This window comes from Talpa europaea (assembly GCF_964194135.1).
Source record: "Talpa europaea genome assembly, chromosome: 2".
In the NCBI taxonomy this organism is placed as follows: domain Eukaryota; kingdom Metazoa; phylum Chordata; class Mammalia; order Eulipotyphla; family Talpidae; genus Talpa; species Talpa europaea.
Window position 1 is genome coordinate 87,969,360 of NC_140068.1, and position 21,266 is coordinate 87,990,625.

The following is a 21,266-nucleotide window of genomic DNA, read 5'->3' on the forward strand; positions in this document are numbered from 1 at the left end:
CCTTTGGGAAAACAAGCACAAATGCTAAATTGTTTGGTAAGAGTATGCTTAGTTTTATAAGAAACTGTCAAACTGCTTTCCAAAGTATGGGTACCTTTTTGAATTTCCACAACTAATGAGTGATAGTTCCTGTTGCTTAACATCCTGATTACATTTGGTGGGCTCAGTGTTTTGGATTTTGGCCTTTATAACAGGTTTGTATTAATTGGTGTGTAGCATCTTGGTTGTTATAATCGATGACATATAATGTGGAGTATCTTTTCATACTTTTATTTGCTATCTGTGTAGCAAATAAATTTCATTTTGGTGAAATGTCTGTTAAGGTCTTTGGCCCATTTTTTAATCAAGCTGTTTTCTTGTTGAATTTTAAGAGTTTTTGTACATGTTGAATAATGGTCTTTTTTAGATATGTCTTTGCAATTCTGTGACTTGTCTTCTCATACTTTTGATTATAGTCCTTTTAATTTTGTCAGTAGTATAAAGACTTGTTACATGTTCCCCTAGAGATCTGAATCCTCCCTGGGTATCAACTAATGTCTTTTATATAGCCTGTATGCATTGTTTTATGGAGTCATGCTCAAAGTTTATTATCCCAAACACCCACAGACCACATACTGCCTGAGAACTAGAGTGTCCTTTGGGAGATGAGATTGCATTAAATCCTGCTCCTCATCAATCTTTCATGTTTGATTTTTTTTTAACTTTTAATAACTATGAATGTTGAAGCACAGGTCACATATAGCTCTATTTAAGACCCTTTGGCTCTTTTGATGTGCATCTAATAACACTATTTTCTCATCTTACAGGACTGCTGATGGAGGAGGCTTAGTAGAAAGACACTATGTCTTCCTGAAGAGACTCTGTCAAGTGTTGTGTGCTTTGGGCAATCAGCTATGTGCATTGCTGGTGAGCACTTACTTTCTGGAGACTTGGGGCCATTTAAGGAGAGCATTTAGGAAGACATATATACATAAAGGGTGACAGATGCCACTGATTTTAGCTTGGTAGAGTCACCTCCTATAAATTATTTCATGAGATTCTATTAATTTATTTTAATAGGGCTTGAATGATACAAAATTCTTTTAAACAAGTCAGTTATTAATATCAGTGACAAACATACATCTTTTATTCCATGTAGTCAACATTTCTATTATGATTTTGATACTTGTCTGCAAAGTATTACCTTTTTAAGTTCTATTAGATCATGAAACATTACGAATTTGAATAAAAAACCTCTTCCAATGTCTAAAGAATATATTTATTATTGGATCATAAAAAAAATTATAGTCTGATTGACCTGGAAATGACTGTGTTTAGGGACATATTTAGTCCTTAATTTTATAAGTTGAAAGGTAGGTCATTGATATTTGCAGACATTTGCACTTGATGTTATGCTTTTTGTGGTGGCTTGAATCATTAGGTCTTCAGGCATAAGACATACACCACTAAGTAATTATATTTACTATATTGGGTCATAGAGATGTGGATAGACCAGATCTGGGGAAAAAAAAATAATACGAATTTCTTCTTTTTGTGATTTCTGGAATGAATACTTTCTTTCATTTTATTGTTTGACCACAGAATGAGTTTCAGAGATGATGAAATGTGTTTTAATAATGATGATTAAAGAGGTAAGGCAGCTTTCCTATTTTGGTAAGCCCTAGAAATGATGCCTTCCTTTGATTGCAGGACATATAATGTCCTTTCACAACTGATTTTTTTCTCAAAGTGGACATAACCTTAGGGTGTTATTATCTTCATAATAAATAAAAGATTAATCACTTGGCTTTTTCTCTTATCACCTCCCAATTCAAAAATGTTTGTGTCTTCATAGCCCAACTAGATCCTCAGTTGGGCCCAGTACACTGAAGCCTCAGCACAATCTTCTTTGTTTTTTTAATTTTTTCCAGAAAATTGGTTTAGTCTGCCCACCATAGCCACTCTGCTCCCTGTTATGATGTCTCTTTCCCTGGGTATACAGAGAATCATTGCCCTTCTTGTACTGTGTCACTTTGAGGGGTTAATACTTGTCACACTTCTTATAGAATGTCTGTCAGGTTTTAATGACTTTCACATTGCTTGTGAGACTGCTGTCAGCACAGAAGGTGTAAAACTGAAATTTGCATTTGTTACTCTACTCCTCCCACTTCCCACCATTCATCCGCCATCAGCATCGTTAATGTAGTGATGTTTTTATCCTACAGGGTGTGGATTCTGATGTAGAAACTCCAACAAACTTTGAAAAATACCTGGAATCTTTTCTTGCTTTCACAACCCATCCAAGTCAGGTAAATTTTATGCAGGTATCTTTTTATTATTTTTAGTTAAATAAATCAAAGTCAAGCACTATGGCCTGAAGTATATACAGCTTGTGTATAAAGTATGACTAATAAGGACCTAGGAAATAACTATAACATCATTTCATTAAGAATTGTTGAGTCTTATTGAACCAAACATGATTCTGTCTAGGTAAGCAGTTTTTCCCCTCAGGTAATACCTTCTGATAATTCTCAGTTAAGTGTGAGAGGTATGTCCCAGGTGATTTGCTACTAAAGATATTTTATATACAAAAGTTTAATTGTGTTATTAAATTTTATCCAATTTAAGATTTTACTTGCAATATCACTGAGATTCCTATATTCTTCCCTGCATAAAAGAGAAAGTTGTAGAGTTCCACTGATACTACAAGAAATGCAGACCTTACTAACAGGTGGTACATCATAAACAGTCATAACCAGTGCATTACAGTATGGACTGTTTCAAAGTATCATAGGTTTATTTCCATGAAAAAAATGCAGTTGCTTATTTCTGGGCTAAGTGATAGTCTTGGTTTTAAACTCTTAAGTCCTTAAGTTGGGATTTTTCTGCTTTTTAGTTTCTACGCTCTTCAACTCAGATGACTTGGGGAGCCCTCTTCCGGCATGAGATCCTATCCCGTGACCCTTTGCTATCAGCAATAATACCAAAATATCTTCGTGCTTCTATGACTAATTTGGTCAAGGTATGCAATGGAAATCTGAACATTTGGGTTGTAGATGAATAAGACCTTGATTGGCGTCAGTCACAGCCAAGTCTTAGTCACTAGATACCTCCTTTGCACATATTATTCTCCTAATCCTCAAAAAGAAAACAGTCCATACATGTTTTTTGTATTTTGGAGCACTTACGTGTTAAGTATTGGACTAGATCTTAGGAAAAAGAAGTAGTAGGTCAAGAAAAGTGACCATGTCTATACAATATGGTAGGTAATTACTTCTCAGAGGTTAAAAGCAGGTAGGAGGTAGAGATAGAGGATTCTAACAAGTGATGTCTAATCGTTTCTGAAAGTTTAGTGAGATGACGAAAGATGAAAGATGAATGAGCAAGGACTGAGTGTAGAAGCAGAGCTTGCTACCTCATTAAGAGATACTTATGAATTCCCTGAGATCTGCTAAGAGCTCTTGCAGCTGATAGATGCGTGATTTTTTTTATAAGTTTCTATGTCTGATTTTATTTTTTTTTCACATTTTATTTAAATTTTATTTTTTATATCCCCCATATAATTACAACCCCCTTATTTTGACCCAAACCCTCCTTTCCCACCCCCCAGAGAGTGTCTCTGGTTCATAGTTGTTTGTTGATTTTGATATTTTCTTTCTTATAGTTATTCTTTTTCCTGGTCCCTTATTTAAGTTTTCTAGATTCCTGCTATGAGTGAGACCATTTGGTATTTTCCTTTTTCTTTCTGGCTTATTTCTCTGAGCATGATCCCTTCCAGCTCCAAAAATGTGGAACACTTCACGAATTTGCGTGTCATCCTTGTGCAGGGGCCATGCTAATCTTCTCTGTATTGTTCCAATTTTAGTATATGTGCTGCCAAAGCGAGCACTAGATGCTTAATCTTGATTTGTAAAATTAGTGACTGGGACCAATAAATAGTTCCCTAATTTACTCAAGGAATTCACGTAGCACACAACATGTGGTTTAGGTTTAGGTTTAGGTTTCTGCCATAGTCCAGTATTTTTTAGTTGAAAAATATAATATTCCGTGCTTATTCTTAGGGTTCAATTCTTTTTTATTTGTTGCATGTTATATTTAGCATTTTGTCTTGGGACATTTTTATACCCGAAGAACCCAAACAAATTTCAGCATTTGATTCTCTGTAAGGAACCTGGAAGAGAGTATCAAATAATTCTCTTTTCTACAACTCTCAGGATTACTGGACCTAGGAACAAATTGTGGACTTAGGATAGAGTAGAAGTAGTTATTTATCAAAATGTCTTGGACAACACTTAACTTCTTAAATTAAAAATCATTGGGGTGGGCCTCCCCGGTGGCGCAGCGGTTGAGCGCTGGGTTGCAAAGCTGCCCACGGCCTCTGCAGCGCCGGTTCAATCCCTGGCTGCTCCTGGGTCACCGGAGGAGGGTCCCAAATGGCACGCAGACCTCTCCTGCCGCCCGCTGCTCCCCTCAGCAGTGTGCTTCAGTCCTTCTGCCTGCTCTGCTCCCCGCTCTGGCTCTGGTGGGTTCTCGCCCTCCCACGCTTCTGACTGTGCCCAGTGCTTGTATAAATAAATAAAAATAAATCTTAAAAAAAAAAATCATTGGGGGCCTCCCTGGTTGCACAAGAGGTTATTAAGCACCCACTATGAAGCTTGTGAAGCCTCTGCAGCACAAGTTCAATTCCCAGCCGGCCAGGGAGCTTCCCACATGACGCAGCAGACCTCTCCTGTCTTCACCCGCTGCTCCCCTTAGCAGTGTATTTCAGTCAGTCTGCCTGTTCTGTTCCCTACTCTGACTCTGGTGAAATCCTCTCACCCCTTGCACCTCTGGCCTATACCCCAGTTTTTGTATGCATAAATAAATAAATCTTTAAAAAAAAATAAAATCATTGAGCTAGCCTCCCTGGTGGCGCAGGGCTTAAAGTCTCAGCACTGTCAAGCTATTGCCAACCACTGCAGCATGAGTTCGATCCCCAGCCAGGGAGATAACCCACATGGCGCAGCAGATCCCTCCTCTCGCCCCCGCTACTCCCCTCAGCAGTGTGTTTCAGTAGATCCTCCTGTTCTGCTCCCCACTCTGTCTCTGGTGAATCCTCTCACCCCCCTGTACCTCTGGCCTATACCCCAGTTCTTGTATGCATAATAAATTTTTTTAAAATATTTAAAAAGAATTCATAGCGCTTCTGGAATTTAACACTTTTGGAAGGTTCATTGTCATTCCCTACTCCCATTATATTTCTTTCCAGATGGGCTTTCCTTCTAAAACAGACAGTCCTAGCTGTGAATATTCTCGATTTGATTTTGATAGCGATGAGGACTTCAATGCTTTCTTCAACTGTAAGTGATATTCACCTGGAATTTCTCTCAGCAGTCTGAGAATGACATCTAGTGTTATGAATCATGATTGACCCTTGGGATTCTTTATGAAGGAGCCTCAAATCTGGAGAACGCCTGTTTAAAATTAGTTTCACACTGAGAGGGTGCTCAGATTGCACTCATTCCATGCACAGCATTGTCATATACTGCCTTTGCATTTTGATGTGTAGAGATAATCACTGTACTTAAGGTACTCTTGGTTTTTTTTATACTTAGGATTTCCTACCATTCTTACTTTGTATGTCTTCTCGGGGTGGGGGGGGGACCTCTATTTATATCCTAGTTTTATTCTGAGTTTCCTGTATCCTATCTCCCTTTAACCCCCCCTTTTTTTTAAATAACAAATTTATTGAGATATAATTCATTTACTCATTTACTGTACTCTTCAACCATTTATCATATTACAATTCAGTGAGGTTTTTTGTTTTGTTTTTCATAGTTGTGTATTTGTCACCCCAGTCAATTTTAGAACATTTTCATGACTCCAATAAGAAACCATTTCCTGGGCCTCCCCAGTGATGCAGCACTGTGAAGCTGTCCACAGCCTCTGCAGTGCAGGTTCAATTCCCAGCCAGCCAGGGAGATTCCCACATGGCGTGGCAGACCTCTCCTGCCTCACTCGCTGCTCCTCTCAGCATTGCTTTCAGTCCATCTACCTGTTCTGCTCCCCGCTCTGACTCTGGTGAATCCTTTCACCCTCCCATGCCTCTGACCTATACCCCAGCTCTTGTATAAAAATAAATAAATCTTTAAAAAAAAAAAAAAAAAAGAAGCCATTTCCCAGTTCCCGCATGCCTCCCAACTCTGGGCAAGCACTAATAATCTACTTTCTATTTTTCATCTATTCTGAACCTTTCACATAAATGCAATTATACAATAAGTGGCCTTTTGTAACTGCCTTCTTTCACTTAGCATAATGTTTTTAAAATTCATCTATGTTGTAGCATGTATCAGGATTTCATTTCTTTTTATTGCCAATAACATTTTATTGTGCGGATATATACATTTTTACTTATTCATCATATGTTGATGGATATTTGAATTGTTTTCACTTGGCTATTAAGAATAACATTGCTATAAACATTTGTGTGCAAGTTTTTATGTGGACATGTTCTTCTTTCTCTTTGGTATATACCTAGGAAGAGTTATTGGATCATACGGAATTCCATGTTTAATGTTTTGAGGAACTGCCAGGCTGTTTTTCACAGCAACTGTACCATCCTGACTCCTTTTAATTCCAACAAATATGGGAGACCACTTTTAGTTTGCCATTTACAGGATCTAGCTGGTAGGGCAACTTCCAGAGATGATTTATTTTTGGAGTTTTCTGGGTTTGTTATTGTAATCAAAGTACAAGTCTACAAAACAGTCTCTCTGATCATTTCCCCCCTGGGATGGATAAATAAATAAATACTAATTAAGTATACCTATTATTATGTTCCAATTATTGATTCATGTCTTTCTCTTGGCAGCCTCCCGGGCCCAACAAGGAGAGGTATTGAGGTTAGCGTGTCGTTTAGATCCCAAGACTAGCTTCCAGATGGCTGGAGAGTGGCTAAAATATCAGCTAACAACGTCTGTTGACACTGGATCCACGAACTGTAAGTTTTTAAATTTTGAACATTAGTGAAGTATTGTACCAAAACTGTACAGAGGAAATAAACTTTCTGGGCTACACTTTAGAACAGTATGGTAGTAGTGTTAAAAAATAGCTTTTCTCACTGCCCAGTTCCATCCTAGGAAGCAAGTCTTTTCATTTGCACATGTAGACAGAAAGCAGATAATATCAAACTTCAAATCTATTTAAATTAAGGTAAAATCATGTCCCTATCAGGTTTTGCCTTTATTTTTCTCATAACAGAATCAACCATTTGTTTATTATTGATTTTATTACTTCACTTCAAGCACCATTTTAACAAATTGCATATCTAGACCTAACTTTTTAAAGCTTTCAACCAAATTCTTAAATAGCACCTCTCCTAAACTCAGAGAGAATGTCAGCCTAACATAGTAGATGGGAGCACTATATCCAAGCAAGAAAATTCATAAGTATTTTTGCTGTGCTTTGCTGTTTGATGTGCTTTGATGATACTTATGAACTTAAGAGGGTAGCAAAGTTCTGTAGACCTAGCCCTTGCAATTTTCCTGAGACAACTGAATGTGAAGCAGCATTTTTTTTTCTAAAAATTTTTTTTTATTTATACAAGAGCTGGGGTACAGGCCAGAGTCGTGAGAGGGTGAGAGGATTCACCACAGACAGAGCAGGGAGCAGAACAGGCAGATGGACCAAAGGCACTGCTGAGGGGAGCAGCGGACAAGACAGGAGAGCTCCGCCTTGCCATGTGGGATTCTCCCTGGCCGGCCGGGAATAGAACCGGAGCTGCGTAGGCTGCAGACAGCTTCACAGCCTGGTGCTCAACCTGTTGCGCCACTGGGGAGGCCCTGAAGCAGCATTTTTTAGAATTTTATGTCAGTTCCTTATTGAAAGACTTTTTATGGTCTCAAATTTCTTATTTTCAGTTTCGTGGGCAAACTATAGAGGGGAAGCTGGGGGAGAGGGAAGGAGAAATTAATATTTATCAGTTTCCGCTCATTGGCCAAGCATCGTTTTTGATACTTATCTGTATATTCTCATTCAGTAGTACCCTAATGGTTGTACAGATAAGGCGCTCAAAGGTTAACTCAGACTGCTCATTGTTAGAGGGGGAGGCTGGAGAGGGGCTCTTCTTTGATTTTATTCTTCTCCTAGATTAAGTAGATGGGTTATCATGTTTCTTCAATTGCAAAATTACCAAGTGGTCTAAGTTGCCATTTTCTGTGTCTTCTATGATCCTACAATGTTTATATGTGTGTGAGTGTGTGTCTTAAAATCTTGTTCTTCTACAGCTGCAACTGGAAAAGGCAGCCTATGCTCCATCTTCTCACCTTCATTCGTTCAGTGGGAAGCCATGACTTTATTTTTGGAAAGTGTGATCAACCAGATGTTTCGAACTGTAGATAAAGAAGTAAGTTACTGTTTCTTATGTTAATTGCATAATGATTTTGGTCTTTTTAAATCTGGGAAAGGGATAGGAAAATCTGTGGTTGTGTATCTTATAAAAGAGGAAACAAACTCACAGAGGTTAAATAATGTACTCAAATTAAAATAGCAAAGTGGAGACTCAAGCTCTGGTCTCTCTGACTGTAAACCCTACAATGTGTAGTACTCATTTTAAGATGATAATAAGATGGGAAGAAAAGTAATAATAAGATGAGCCTGATAGTTCAATGAGCCACAGGTAAGATTGCTCTCGTAGGGAGAATAGTGATGGAAACCTTGAATTGGAAACTCTTACAGGATGTTTGCCATTAAGCATTCTTTTCATCCTCTTCCTTGAATAATCTGAGTAAATAGTTACCCTACTCTTTTTTTTTTTTTTTTAAGATTTATTTTTATACAAGAATCAGGATACAGGCCAGATGCACGGGAGGGTGAGAGGATTCACCGGAGACAGAGAGGGGAACAGAACAGGCAGACTGAGGAAATACACTGCTGAGGGGAGCAGCAGGTGAGACAGGAGAGATCTGCTTCGCCATGTGGGATTCTCGCCGTCTGGCCGGGATCAAACCCGCACTGCAGAGGCTGCGGACAGCTTCACAGTGCAGCGCTCAACCGCCTATGCCACCAGGGAGGCCCTGTGCCACTAGGGCCTACTCTTAATATTTATTACATTAAGTATATCTGTAATTAGTTGGATAACAACATACCATATTAATAGTGTTAGGTTAAAACATTTGGATCACTCATTTTGGGGTAACTATCTAGTGTAGTCTACCTTCATTTTTATTTTATTTTTTTTATTTATTTATTTTTTGTGTGGGACCCTCGCCGGTGGCCAGGAAACGAATCCGCGCACAGAGGCTGCGGGCAGCCTCGCAGCCCAGCACTCAACCACTGCGCCACCAGGGGAGGTCCTACATTCATTTTAGAAAAACTCTTTTAAGTCCCCTGAAAATAAATGACATATCATGCTTTTTCTCACAAGTGCGTACAGTCAGAAACATTCACCTGCGTCCTTTATCATATCCTTTTGTAATAAGCCAATAAACTGTCTCCCTCGGTTCTTTGAGTTGCTCTAGCAAAAGACATAGGGAAAGGGCTCATGGGAACCTCCACTTTATATGGGGGTAGGGTTGGAGATTAAGGGCAGAAACTCAACAGTATTACAAATAACGATATAGAGTCAGAAATTCATAGCAGCAAATGGGAATGTTAAACAGGCTGAATCCTGTCACCTGCACGCTCCTGGACATATAATGTGTTACAGCTTCACTAACAAGTAGGTGATCAAGTTCACCTATGTATTCACCCATTCTGACCTATTTCACTTTGGTGAAGAAAAAAAGGTTTGTGTCAGAGTTGTACTTTAAGTCATTAACAAACCTAAATATTACCATTTGGATTGTCCTAATGAAAAAAGATATTCAGTTCTGTTTTTGTCCTTAGCACTCATTCTGACTTAGGTCTTACTTCATATTGTCACCTTATCTTTTTCCAGTTTACTCCTGTATTCATTCTAGACTTTTTTTTTTTTTTTTTTTTTTTTTTTTTTTTTTTGCATTGAAGAACTGGGTTGTAGGCCAGAGGTGTTGGGGACAATGGGGAAGATTCACCAGATACAGAGTGGGGAGCAGAACAGGCAGATTTATTGAAATACACTGCTGAGGGGAGCAGCAGGCAAGACAGGAGAGGTCTGCTGAGCCATGTGGGTTTCTCCCTGGCCAGGAATCAAACTCAGGCCAGAGTGATGATAGTGCTGAGACTTAACCCCTAGGCCACCAGGGAGGCCTTGTACTTTTTGATCAACTTGTATTTGGTATCTTGACTGCTATCATATTTAAGGATTTACTGTACAATCCAGCCTACATCTAAGTAGGTACCAAATCCCTGCCCAACTATATTGCTAGTGCTTTCATTCATCGTAAAGACAAATACTTGATAAACCCTTATCATTTCATTCTCCTGCCTTTCGATAGGATCTTACCCACATATTTGGATTCATTCAAGATGTCTAACTTAAAAAATACCAAGAAAAGAAATAGGGCCATTTCCCTTGATTTGATAAATAGGGCCATTTCCTTTGATTTGCCACACTTAATCTAATACTCTAACTCTAATTACTATAATACTTATTCTAATGGATAAATCCCTTCTAAATCTGAAAAGGGATTAACAGTAAAAAAAAAGGCAAGATTTAGGGTCTCCCTGGTGACTCAGGGGTTAAAGATAGTGCTGTCAAGCTGTCGCCAGCCATTGCAGCACAAGTTGCAACACAGGCCAGCCAGGGACAACCCATATGGTGCAGCAGACCTCTCCTCTCTCGCCCGCTGCTCCCTCAGCAGTGTGTTTCAGTGGATCCGCCTGTTCTGCTCTCCACTCTGGTGAAACCTCTCACCCCCTGCATCTCTGGTCTACTCCCCAGTTCTTATATGCATAAATAAATAAATCTTTAAGGGAAAAAAAAAATACAAGATTTAAGAAAGATTTCTCACCTAGATTTTTGAACAAATTCAGAATACCATTTGAAATAAATCAACATAAGAGCAGATAAAATTATCAACTCTTGATTTCATTTGTTCATATGCCACTTGTGGAGATCGTGTCAGATCCCACAGGTTACGGGCTCAATCCCACAAGACTGCTTCCACCCCACTTCAGATGCCAGTTGCAAGTAGTAGGTTTCAGATTACCCACAATTTCAATCTGACTTGGCTGCAAATTGGGGCCCATGACTCCTTCCTTGGGTTCGATTAATTTGCCAGAGCAACTCAGGGAAACAGCTTACTTGTGATTACTGGTTAATTATAAAAGTGTTTGATAAAAGATACAGATGAATGTCCAGATGGAAGAGATGCATAGAGTGAGGTATTTGGGAAGGGACATGTTTCCCTGTCCACTCTCCCCATACCTCCACCCATTCACCAACCTGGAAGCTATCTGAAGTTCCTACTATTGGAATTTTATGGAAGCTTTATCATGTAAGCATGATTAATCATTGACTCCATTCTCAAAAGAATGAAGTTGTGCTGAAAATTCCAAGCTTCTAATCAGGACTTGATCTTTCCAGTGACCTGCCTTCATCCAGGAGCCCACCCAGAGTCACCTCATTAGAACAAAAGATGTTCCTTATTTTCCAGGAAATTATAAAAATTTTAGGAGTCTCGTGTGAGGAACCAGGGGTCTAAGATCAAATATTCTAGTGCTCTTATCACATGAGGAAAATTATATGGGTTTTAGGAGCTCTGTTTCAGAAACTGTGGGCAGAAGTCAGTTTTTATTTTCTATTATTTTTTCTGTTAAACTTCAGTGAAAGAGTTTCACTAAGAGGTTCTTCGACTAAAAAGATTAAAAAGCTATTCATCTAATCCATAGTGACATTAACTAAGCTTGTTTTTCCAGTAGTATGAGAGAATGTTAGGTAGAGCCATGCTTTAGTGGGAATAATGTAAGGAATAACTTTGCAGGAAAAAAGTCAGTTTGAAGATGAGGGTTGATTTTTAGGTAGAGCCATGCTTTAGTGGGAATGATGTAGGGAATAATTTTGCAGGAAAAAAGTGAGTTTGAAGATGAGGATTGATTTGCCTCCCAAAATAGTAAAAATAAAGCTACAGTATTTTAAAGCAATGTAGTATTGGGCCTTCCTGATGGCGCAGGGGTTAAAGTATCAGCACTATCAAGCTATCATCAGCCACTGTGGCATGAGTTTGATCTCCAGCCAGGGAGCTAACCTGCATGGCACAGCACACCTCTCCTGTCTTGACCACTGCTCCCCTCAGCATTATATTTCAGTAGATCCACCTGTTCTGCTCCCCACTGTCTCTGGTGAATCCTCTTAGTCCCCCACACCTCTGGCCTACACCCCAGTTCTTATATGTATAAATTAAAAAAAACTTAAAAAAAAAATGGCAATGTAGTACTGTAGTGCTGTGGCATTAGACACAGCTTATTGGAACAAAATAGCCGAGGAACAACTTGAAGGATACATAAGCATCCCAAAGAGATCCCAAAGGATTGGATCATTTTATAAATAGCATTGGAGAAAATGGGGCTCCCTAAAATGGAAAACAGTGAAAGTAAGTAATCACAAAAGTTAATGGCTTTAACTACACATATTTTAACATAAAATAAACTTTAAAAAGTGAACATGGAAAAATAATTTGCAGTAAATGTGGATGCGATTGATATCCTTACTTGAAAAGCTTGTATCTCAAACATTGCTTTTCGAACAGAATTGTTATCACAACTTTGTAGACTAACTTGGCACCATCTAGTTGAAGATATATATAGCCTTACAACCTGGCAACTCCACACATAAGTCTGTACTATGAAGAAACCCTACATGTGTACTGGCCCATAGAAGCATAGTGTGTTTAGCCAAGATAAAAGTTCAATATACACTAATAGATTGCAAAGTATACATTGTAACATATTCATAGCACAGTGAAAACGAACTAGGGTTACATTGTAAAAAAGGATGATTTTCACAAATATTCACCCAAAACAGCAAGCTACAAAAGTAGCCATGCAATACTGTATAATCAAGAATATGTACATTTGTGACAAAAGCGAATAGAAATGAAGGAATTCATGAACTTAACATCAAATTTTCACCCACCCAGGGACTGAAAAGGAGGATGTGTACATAAGTATCCACTGTGTCAGTAACATTGTACTTCTTTACAGTGGTCATAGGAAGGCTTCCTGAAGTGTTGCTTAGAGCTTTTTTAAAGGCCTGGAATGTTTTACAGTAAGATTTTTTTTTTAATAAATTGATAAGAAAAACACTGGAAACCAATAGAAAAATAGATAAAATTAGTATGAAGTCACCTCATTAGTAATCAAATAAACTCATTTTCTTTACTTAATAAGCAAACTTTTAGTGAATAAACTCCCTGATGCTGAGAACATTGTAAGAAGGGTATATGGATGGATAAATAATAAATTAACATATCTAAAAAAGGAAAACAGAAGACTTAAAATTATTTCAGACCTTTTGACCCAATAATTGTAGCCATCCCTGAATCCCTGAAAGTCTCTCAATCAAATGAAATAATTGAAAATGTTGGGCCTCCCCGGTGGTGCAGCAGGTTGAGCGCAGTGCTGTGGAGCTATCCGCAGCCTCTGCAGCACAGGTTTGATTCCTGGCCGGCCAGGGAGATACGCACATGGCACGGCAGACCTCTCCTGTCTCGCCCACTGCTCCCCTCAGCAATGTTTCGGTCATCTGCCTGTTCTGCTTCCCTCTCTGTCTCTGGTGAATTCTCTCACCTCCTGCACCTCTGACCTGTACCCCAGTTCTTGTATAAATAAATAGCTTTTTAAAAAAAAAAATATCCTGAAAAACCACTGAGGGCTCCAGGATTCGCCTTAAAATAATAATAATAATAATTGAAAATGTAGCCAAAATTTTTTTGCTAAGACCTAGATTAACTTTACTTAAAATAGTGAAGAACTGGAAATAGTCTCAATTTCTAATAGTAGGTAATGCTGCATCCCTCAGTGGCATGTGGCATCATTTATGAAACTGTTTAATGACCTGGGGTCATGCTTAGAATTTTAAGGAATAAAAAGCAGTATCTAAGTACGTATGTGGGACCCATGTTATATATTTATAAATTAAAGACTATAAAGGAAATTTAGCAGAAATGGTTATCAGCTGTGTCAACCTCCTTTTCATTCCTCTATTACAGGAACTTCCTGTTAATGATGGAATAGAACTATTGCAGATGGTACTGAACTTTGACACCAAGGATCCCCTCATCCTGTCCTGTGTACTCACTAATGTCTCAGCGCTCTTTCCATTTGTCACCTATAGACCAGAGTTTCTGCCTCAGGTCTTCTCTAAGGTAAACTCTAACTCCTTTGTCAATTCTGTTTTGGCATTTCTAAGTTCCTTATTTTTGTTACTCTTTTTTGAAAATGTGTGAGATAAGCTAAGAGAATTTGTTCATTTATCAAATATTCAGTAGATCAGGCATCATACTAGAAGAAAAACCTTACCCTATAGGAGTATTCAGTTTGTCTTTAAGAAAGACATGTAAACAATATTATACTTATATGGTGCTGCAATTAATAGACTGTACAGTGAAATGAAAAAGAATACCTAAAGGAGGGTTTCAGAGTGTGCTTTGAGATTGGAAGGCAATTTATGAGAGCAAATGTTGGTATGAGCAGTTTTTGGGTTTCCAGCTTAGGTGACTGAGCAGTGGAGCACAACCTGGATAAAAGTTCTAGGTCAGGAAGAAGGAAGAGCAGGAGTATATGGAAAAGAAGGGGGTGAGTTCCATTTTGGAATATTACATTTGAAGAATGTCTCCATCATCTTATGTGGAGAGACATTACAATAATAGACTGAGGTTAAGGTCTAGACTGAAACTTTTATGAGATAAAATTAAGGCATCATCATCAAGAGATGCTAAAGAATAGCATCTCTAGTGAAATAAAGGAGAAAGTATGTGTAGGTAGAGTTAGACATGTAGCTCAAGCAGGGAACCCTGGGGATCACCGTTATTGGGGAGGCACGCAAAGACTGAAAAGCCCCAGGGAAGAAAAAAAAGTAGCCAGAGAAATGAAGATAATATGTTACCAAGGCCTAGTAGAGCTTCTAAAAGGTGGTCTCATTTGTTGCAACAGAAAATCTCTAAGAATTGGAGAACTCCTTTGGGTTTTTCAATTAGACCTTTGTTAGTGTTATGCCATCATAATGGGTAGGGCAGCCATCATTGCATTGGGCTAGGAATAAATTGAAATTCTGAAATGAAAACAAGGTAGATCACTTAAAATGTCAATAAAAGTGGAAAAGGAAGAGGAATCACTGCAACTGACTGTTTGGGTGATGGCATAGATTGTTCTGGGATTCTGTGATTTTTTTTTTTTCACTTTTTGTGTCATTTTTAGTGATTAAAAGGGCACATGCATAAAAACGTGGTATTTCACTTATATTATAGCATAACAAAGCTAACCAAACTGGACATGGAAGATAAATTATAAAACAAATCATTTTACTGTTGTTTGTGTGAATTTTCTTTTGATTAGTTTTATGTCTTTTCCAATAGGACTGAGGTCTTAATGCACTGGGGGAAAAAGAGAGGCAAATGAGAATAATGTAACAAAGTAACAGATGCCCAAAACCAAATACCATGTAGAGAGGTCCTGTAGTAACCATGTATCAGATTAGAACAGGAGAAAGTTTCTTCTCAATCATGATCATTTTAGTGGTATTTGTCAACTTTGCCTTGGTAACTTTGCAGCATCATCCCACATTTGTGAAGTAGTCACAAATTCATGTCAAAAAGGAAAGGGGGGGCCTCCCCGGTGGCGCAGCGGTTGAGCGCTGGGCTGCAAAGCTGCTCGCGGCCTCTGCGGCGCCGGTTCGATCCCCGGCTGCTCCCCGACCCCCAGAGGAGGGTCCCGCCTAGCGCGCAGACCTCTCCTGCCGCCCGCTGCTCCCCTCAGCAGTGTACTTCAGTCCTTCTGCCTGCTCTGCTCCCCGCTCTGGCTCTGGTGAATTCTCTCACCCTCCCACGCTTCTGACTGTACCCAGTGCTTGTATAAACAAAACAAACAAACAAACAAACAAATAAATAAATAAACATAAAAAAAAAAAAAGGAAAGGAAAGGGGGAAGTCAGTTATTTCATATCAACAAATTATCTCTCCAATTTTTTTTTTTAAGATTTATTTGTGCATATAAGAACTGGGGTACAGGCCAGAGATATGGGGGGTGAGAGGATCCACCAGACACAGAGTGGGGAACAGAACAGGTAGATTGACTGAAGTACACTGCTGAGGGGAGCAACGGGTGAGACAGGAGAGGTCTGCCTCGCCATGTGGGTTTCTCCCTGGCCAGGGATCGAACTCATGCTGCAGAGGCTGTGGATTGCTTCATAGTGTGGTGCTTAACCCTTTGTGCCACCAGGGAGGCCTTATCTCTCCAATTCATATAACATGCTCATCAGCACAAAGTAGAGAAATAAGAACAAAGACTTGAAGAAACTTGATTCAAGTTACGTAGCAGATAAAAATGGAAAGTAAAAGTAGAGCCAATGAGGTTGAAAAAATCCCCTCACTGAAAATCTATATTAAAACTTACATAAATAAAAATAGAAATAAAACTCTACTAGTTAAACGTCTCTGTGTGGACAGAGTGATTGAGTCAACCATCTGTACTCTCATAATTGAATTTTCTTCATTCATGTTCATGTGGCACATGATCTATGACCTTTATCTTTATAAAATGTTGGATAAAATTGCAAGTCTCAAGCATCTTGTAGAGTTAATCAGAGAAAACATCTGGAACTTTGTAAATACCAATTGAAAATCCTTATGTTAGCATATTGTTTGCACTTTTGGAATTTTGTTGGAAACTTTATAACTACTGTTTAAAAATACGCCTTTAGTACTGATGAATGACCCTTTTTTTCCTTCTCCTTAGTTATTTTCATCTGTCACTTTTGAAACTATTGAAGAAAGTAAGGTAAGACCATTAATTCAACCGCATGTTAGAACTTCTTGAGAGCAAAATATGAATACAGGCATACCTCAGAGATATTCACTGTACTTAATATATTAAGTGCACAGTAGCATTGTCTTTAAAAACAATGTCTATAATCCAGTGTGACACAGAGACATGAATTGAGCATATGTTGTTGGGGAAAATAACTCCAATAGATTTGTTCCATGCAGGGTTGCCACATTTGCACTACCTACAAAGCACAGTGAAGCAAAGCACAGTAAAATGAAGTAAGCCTGTGCTTTGCACACAGTCAATTTTTTAATAAATGGAAGAGGTTAGTAAAGGCTATAGATGGTGTTTTTCCACTGAAGATACTCAAGGGAAGCAGGAAACATGTGGATTCATAGTGACTATGAATGTCACTCCATTATACTCCCAAGTTGTGATAATTGTGAATTTGCCTCTGAAGGCAATACTCACATGGTTCTAAGCAGCTTGTGAAAATTATTTTAAAATTTGTTGAATTTATCTTCCCAGGCCCCTAGAACCAGGGCAGTAAGGAATGTGCGGAGACATGCTTGTTCTTCCATCATCAAGATGTGTCGTGACTACCCCCATCTTGTCCTGGTAAGCCACTGGACTCTCACCAGGTAGCCACTTAGATCTGTTGAGCTTGTTTACATTTCTCTGTAAATTCAGTCCTAATTTTAAAGGGAAAACTAGGAACTCTAGCCTTACTTAGAGTAAGTATTCTTCTGTTGGTATCTTTTTCCTTTCCTGCTTAGTGGAATTAACAATGAAAATATATTCTCTCAGAATGAATAGTTACATTCATTTTGGTCATACAGATGACCTGGTTTTCCCCATCAGGATGTTCTTAACTACTGCAAGTTATGTGCCTAATCTTGACAGAAGCTGGGTGCAATCCCAATTTTTTTTTTTTTTTTTTGGAAGATAGCTCTAAGAAATTTAACACTACTCCATATTACAAATTAACCAGACATTCCTTCTCAGATTATACAGTAGTGATTTGTTTCTCTCTATATATAAATTCATCTTTGTCTATGAAGACGGTATAAAAGTTGATATAAAAAATGTTTTCAGTTGTAATATGGAAATGTAGTTACCCAAATAAGACAAGAACCACCTCCTGCCTAAATTGCCTTATTTGTTCAATAAAAAGAAGAATGTTATTACTAAATTACTAAGTGATGGTCTTATAGACCTGACATTCCTGGGGATGCTCTCTTTTCACCTTCCTTGAGTGACCACCTCTCCCTGACCATCACCACCTCTGGTTTTTCTCTAATCTGTAGCCCAATTTTGACATGTTATACAATCATGTGAAGCAACTCCTTTCCAATGAGCTACTGCTAACACAAATGGAGAAATGTACCCTCATGGAAGCCTTGGTTCTCATTAGCAACCAATTCAAGAACTATGAGCGTCAAAAGGTATTCCTAGAGGAGCTGATGGCACCAGTGGCCAGCATCTGGCTTTCCGCAGACATGCACAGGTAAAGAAGATCCTTTGTCTCTGACCCTCACTTGCAGTGAGGGTCACTCTGACCCTCACTTTCAAGTGCCCATTGTGTTTCAAAAGCTATGCTGAGGTAGGGGTGTAAGGATATCAAGTTGCAATGACATTATCATTGATATCTGAAAACCACTAAAAAACCAGTATTGTAGTCTAATCAACAGAACACTGCCTTGCTGTACAGAGGTACAAGGAGGGAGAGAAAATCAGTAAAACTAAATAATGTGTCAAAAGACCATCTCTGTGGTGTCTGCGTTGCAGCACCAGCTCATGTAGAGAAATGAGGACAGTTAGTAGGTGCCATACAAAGTAGGAGCTCACACTCTTGTGCCCGAGTATCTTCCTTTTGTCTCCTGTTTGATTCTTAAAGTGTTACAAATAACATTCAGAAGTAGGAAAAGAAGTTTAGACTTTCAAATGAGATTATGCTCCTCTTGCTATAACAACTGTGTTCTGGGGCCAAATAATCATAGCTTATCAGCTTTTGTGGAAGAAATTGTCCTTGCTTAAAGTCATGGTATAAATTGTCTTCCCCTCTCCCACTTTCAGAGTGCTGTCAGATGTTGATGCTTTTATTGCCTTTGTGGGTGCAGATGGGAAAAGCTGTGACCCAGGCCTGGAGGATCCCTGTGGCTTAAACCGTGCACGAGTAAGTAAGCTTCTACTGGGAATGGGACGTTGCAGTGGCTATGGGCAGGAGTAGCGTGTTGTCATTTGTCAAGTTTCTCGTAGATTTATGTTTTTCTATATGGGTGAGAAATCTGGGAGTCTCTGCTTCCCTAAGCGTCTCCTTTCTTTTCTTCTTTAGTCTTGAATTCTTGAGTTAGTTCCCACTGCAGAGCAGATGGTCTTTTCTGTGAAGTCATTATTTTGGCTTTAAGGATCTCTAAGTAGCTCTGAAGACTGAAGGTGTAATGAGGAAGTAGGTCAGAACTTGGTCAGCAGGGTGAGTCCTCCCTGCCATTGCTCTCTGGCATGTGAAGTCCTGTGATGGCCTAACTTGCAAATCTGAGATTTTCCTTGCTATTCAAATAAGCACATTTCCTGGCTCCATTTTGGCAAACTCACACTAATTTATCCTGGCAACTAGTAGGTTGGTTGAGAGTATCATGATTTAAGGATTAGGGCAAAAGCCGTCAAGGCCCAAGCTAGACAGTTGAAAACAACTCATAAAAAAGGTGAAATGTTGGCAATCTAAACATTTGTTTGAAGCATGTTCAATCTACCTTCTAATTGGGGTCCTATGAGTGTCACTACAGCCTCTGGAAGGATAGCCTCATGAAAGGGAATCTTCTAGAGCCTACCACTGGTCCTGAAGATGGCAGTGACAGGACCCGTCCTGGATTTGACCTTAAAGGAAGGAACAGCATTTGGAGAGGGAGGGATCTTTTCCATCTCTCTGGCCTCTGTGTCACTTTTACCATAACCTTGCAAAATAATAGCTCTTTGGTCTTTTCTGCCCCCTTTTATGTTTACCTTTCATTTTTATGTTTTTCTGTAGATGAGCTTTTGTGTGTATAGCATTCTGGGTGTTGTGAAACGAACTTGCTGGCCCACCGACCTAGAAGAGGCCAAAGCTGGGGGGTTTGTGGTGGGTTATTCACCTAGTGGAAATCCAATCTTCCGTAACCCCTGCACAGAACAGATTCTGAAACTTCTTGACAATTTGCTTGCCCTTATAAGGTGAGTCAAAATAATGGTTTTTTTTTTTCTCTTTAATTTTTTACCTTAAGAATCTCAAAGATTACCTATGTATTTCTTCAAATCATGGTGGTGTAAATGGAGGGACAAGGGCTTTCTTTCTAGAAGGGGTCTCCTTTTTTAAAAAATAACACTAGCTCACTCTTGTGGGGTTTTTGTTGTTCTTTAAAGCAGAGCAAGAACTCGGTTTATTGCCTGACAAGCAATAGAGAAGGAAGACTTTATTTCCAAAAGAACCTTCTCCATTTACATAAGTTTTACATTCCATGAACATAGCCTCAATGAGGGTTAATCCCAAAATACCTTTTCTCAGTTTGAATCTCTTCTGTGTTCCTCTCCTACTTGTTTATAATTCATCCCTACTCTTTACTTAAAGTTTTATTTGGCTAAATTTTTTCCACTGAATGAATTGCTCATTGGAAAAAGGACGGTTCTGTAGGGTACTTCTCTAGGTGGCATTGAAATGAACTAATCTGAACTTGCTAGTAATGACTGATAGCAAATGAACCAAACATCTACAAGCTGAACTTGCCAAAGGCAGGCATGAAATATGTTCTACCTAGGTCTTTACTAGGTAAAGTTTCCTAGGTCTTTACTTCCCAAGCTGCATCCTCAACATCAGCACCTTGTTTGAAATAAAGAATCAGGGCCCTACCCCAGACATATAAATCAAAACCTGCATAACAAGACCCCTCGGTGTTTGTGTGCATATTCAAGGTTCAGAATCATTGTTACAAATCACATGAGCTAATATATTCAAGTGGAAGTAGGCCAAGTCTAGATCTATTGTTATTCTTCATATACATTTGATGATTTGGGGAATGCTTTTTACAGAGAAAGAGGTTTTGGATAGAATTCAGTTCTTATTAGCCAAAGCAAAACTTGAGTATTTCTGGGTTTCAAGTCAGAGGTCTGTTCTAGTGCTTTTGACCTCTTATACATGGTGTCAGAGCAGAGTCTCAACTGAGCAAACTTAAATTTTCACATCCAGGACATTCTGCTAGTAACAGATGTCCCAGACCCTAAGCTTTTAAGAATCAGTGGTTTTCGGTTAACGTGTGCCAAAGTGAATGGCTAGAGTATCTGAAAGAGTTGTCACTGTTGCGTGTTGTAGAAAGAGACATCATTTTATTCTGATTTCAGAAGGAAGAAAGAATAAGGAAATATGCCTTGCTTAT

General features: G+C 38.8%; 1 protein-coding gene across 1 annotated transcript in view; it reads left to right on the forward strand.

Annotated features, from left to right (window-relative positions):
• XPO5 (exportin 5) overlaps positions 1-21,266 on the forward strand; it is a gene marked incomplete at both ends in the record, with an annotated part of 55,500 nt that overhangs the window by 12,257 nt on the left and 21,977 nt on the right. Inside the window, 12 exons of the mRNA XM_084228937.1 lie at positions 807-906; positions 2,205-2,288; positions 2,876-3,001; positions 5,228-5,318; positions 6,830-6,958; positions 8,214-8,362; positions 14,088-14,243; positions 16,831-16,872; positions 17,389-17,478; positions 18,168-18,367; positions 18,937-19,036; positions 19,889-20,070. Coding sequence (XP_084085063.1) covers positions 807-906; positions 2,205-2,288; positions 2,876-3,001; positions 5,228-5,318; positions 6,830-6,958; positions 8,214-8,362; positions 14,088-14,243; positions 16,831-16,872; positions 17,389-17,478; positions 18,168-18,367; positions 18,937-19,036; positions 19,889-20,070 — 1,449 coding nt within the window. The remainder of the gene's footprint in view (positions 1-806; positions 907-2,204; positions 2,289-2,875; positions 3,002-5,227; positions 5,319-6,829; positions 6,959-8,213; positions 8,363-14,087; positions 14,244-16,830; positions 16,873-17,388; positions 17,479-18,167; positions 18,368-18,936; positions 19,037-19,888; positions 20,071-21,266) is intronic.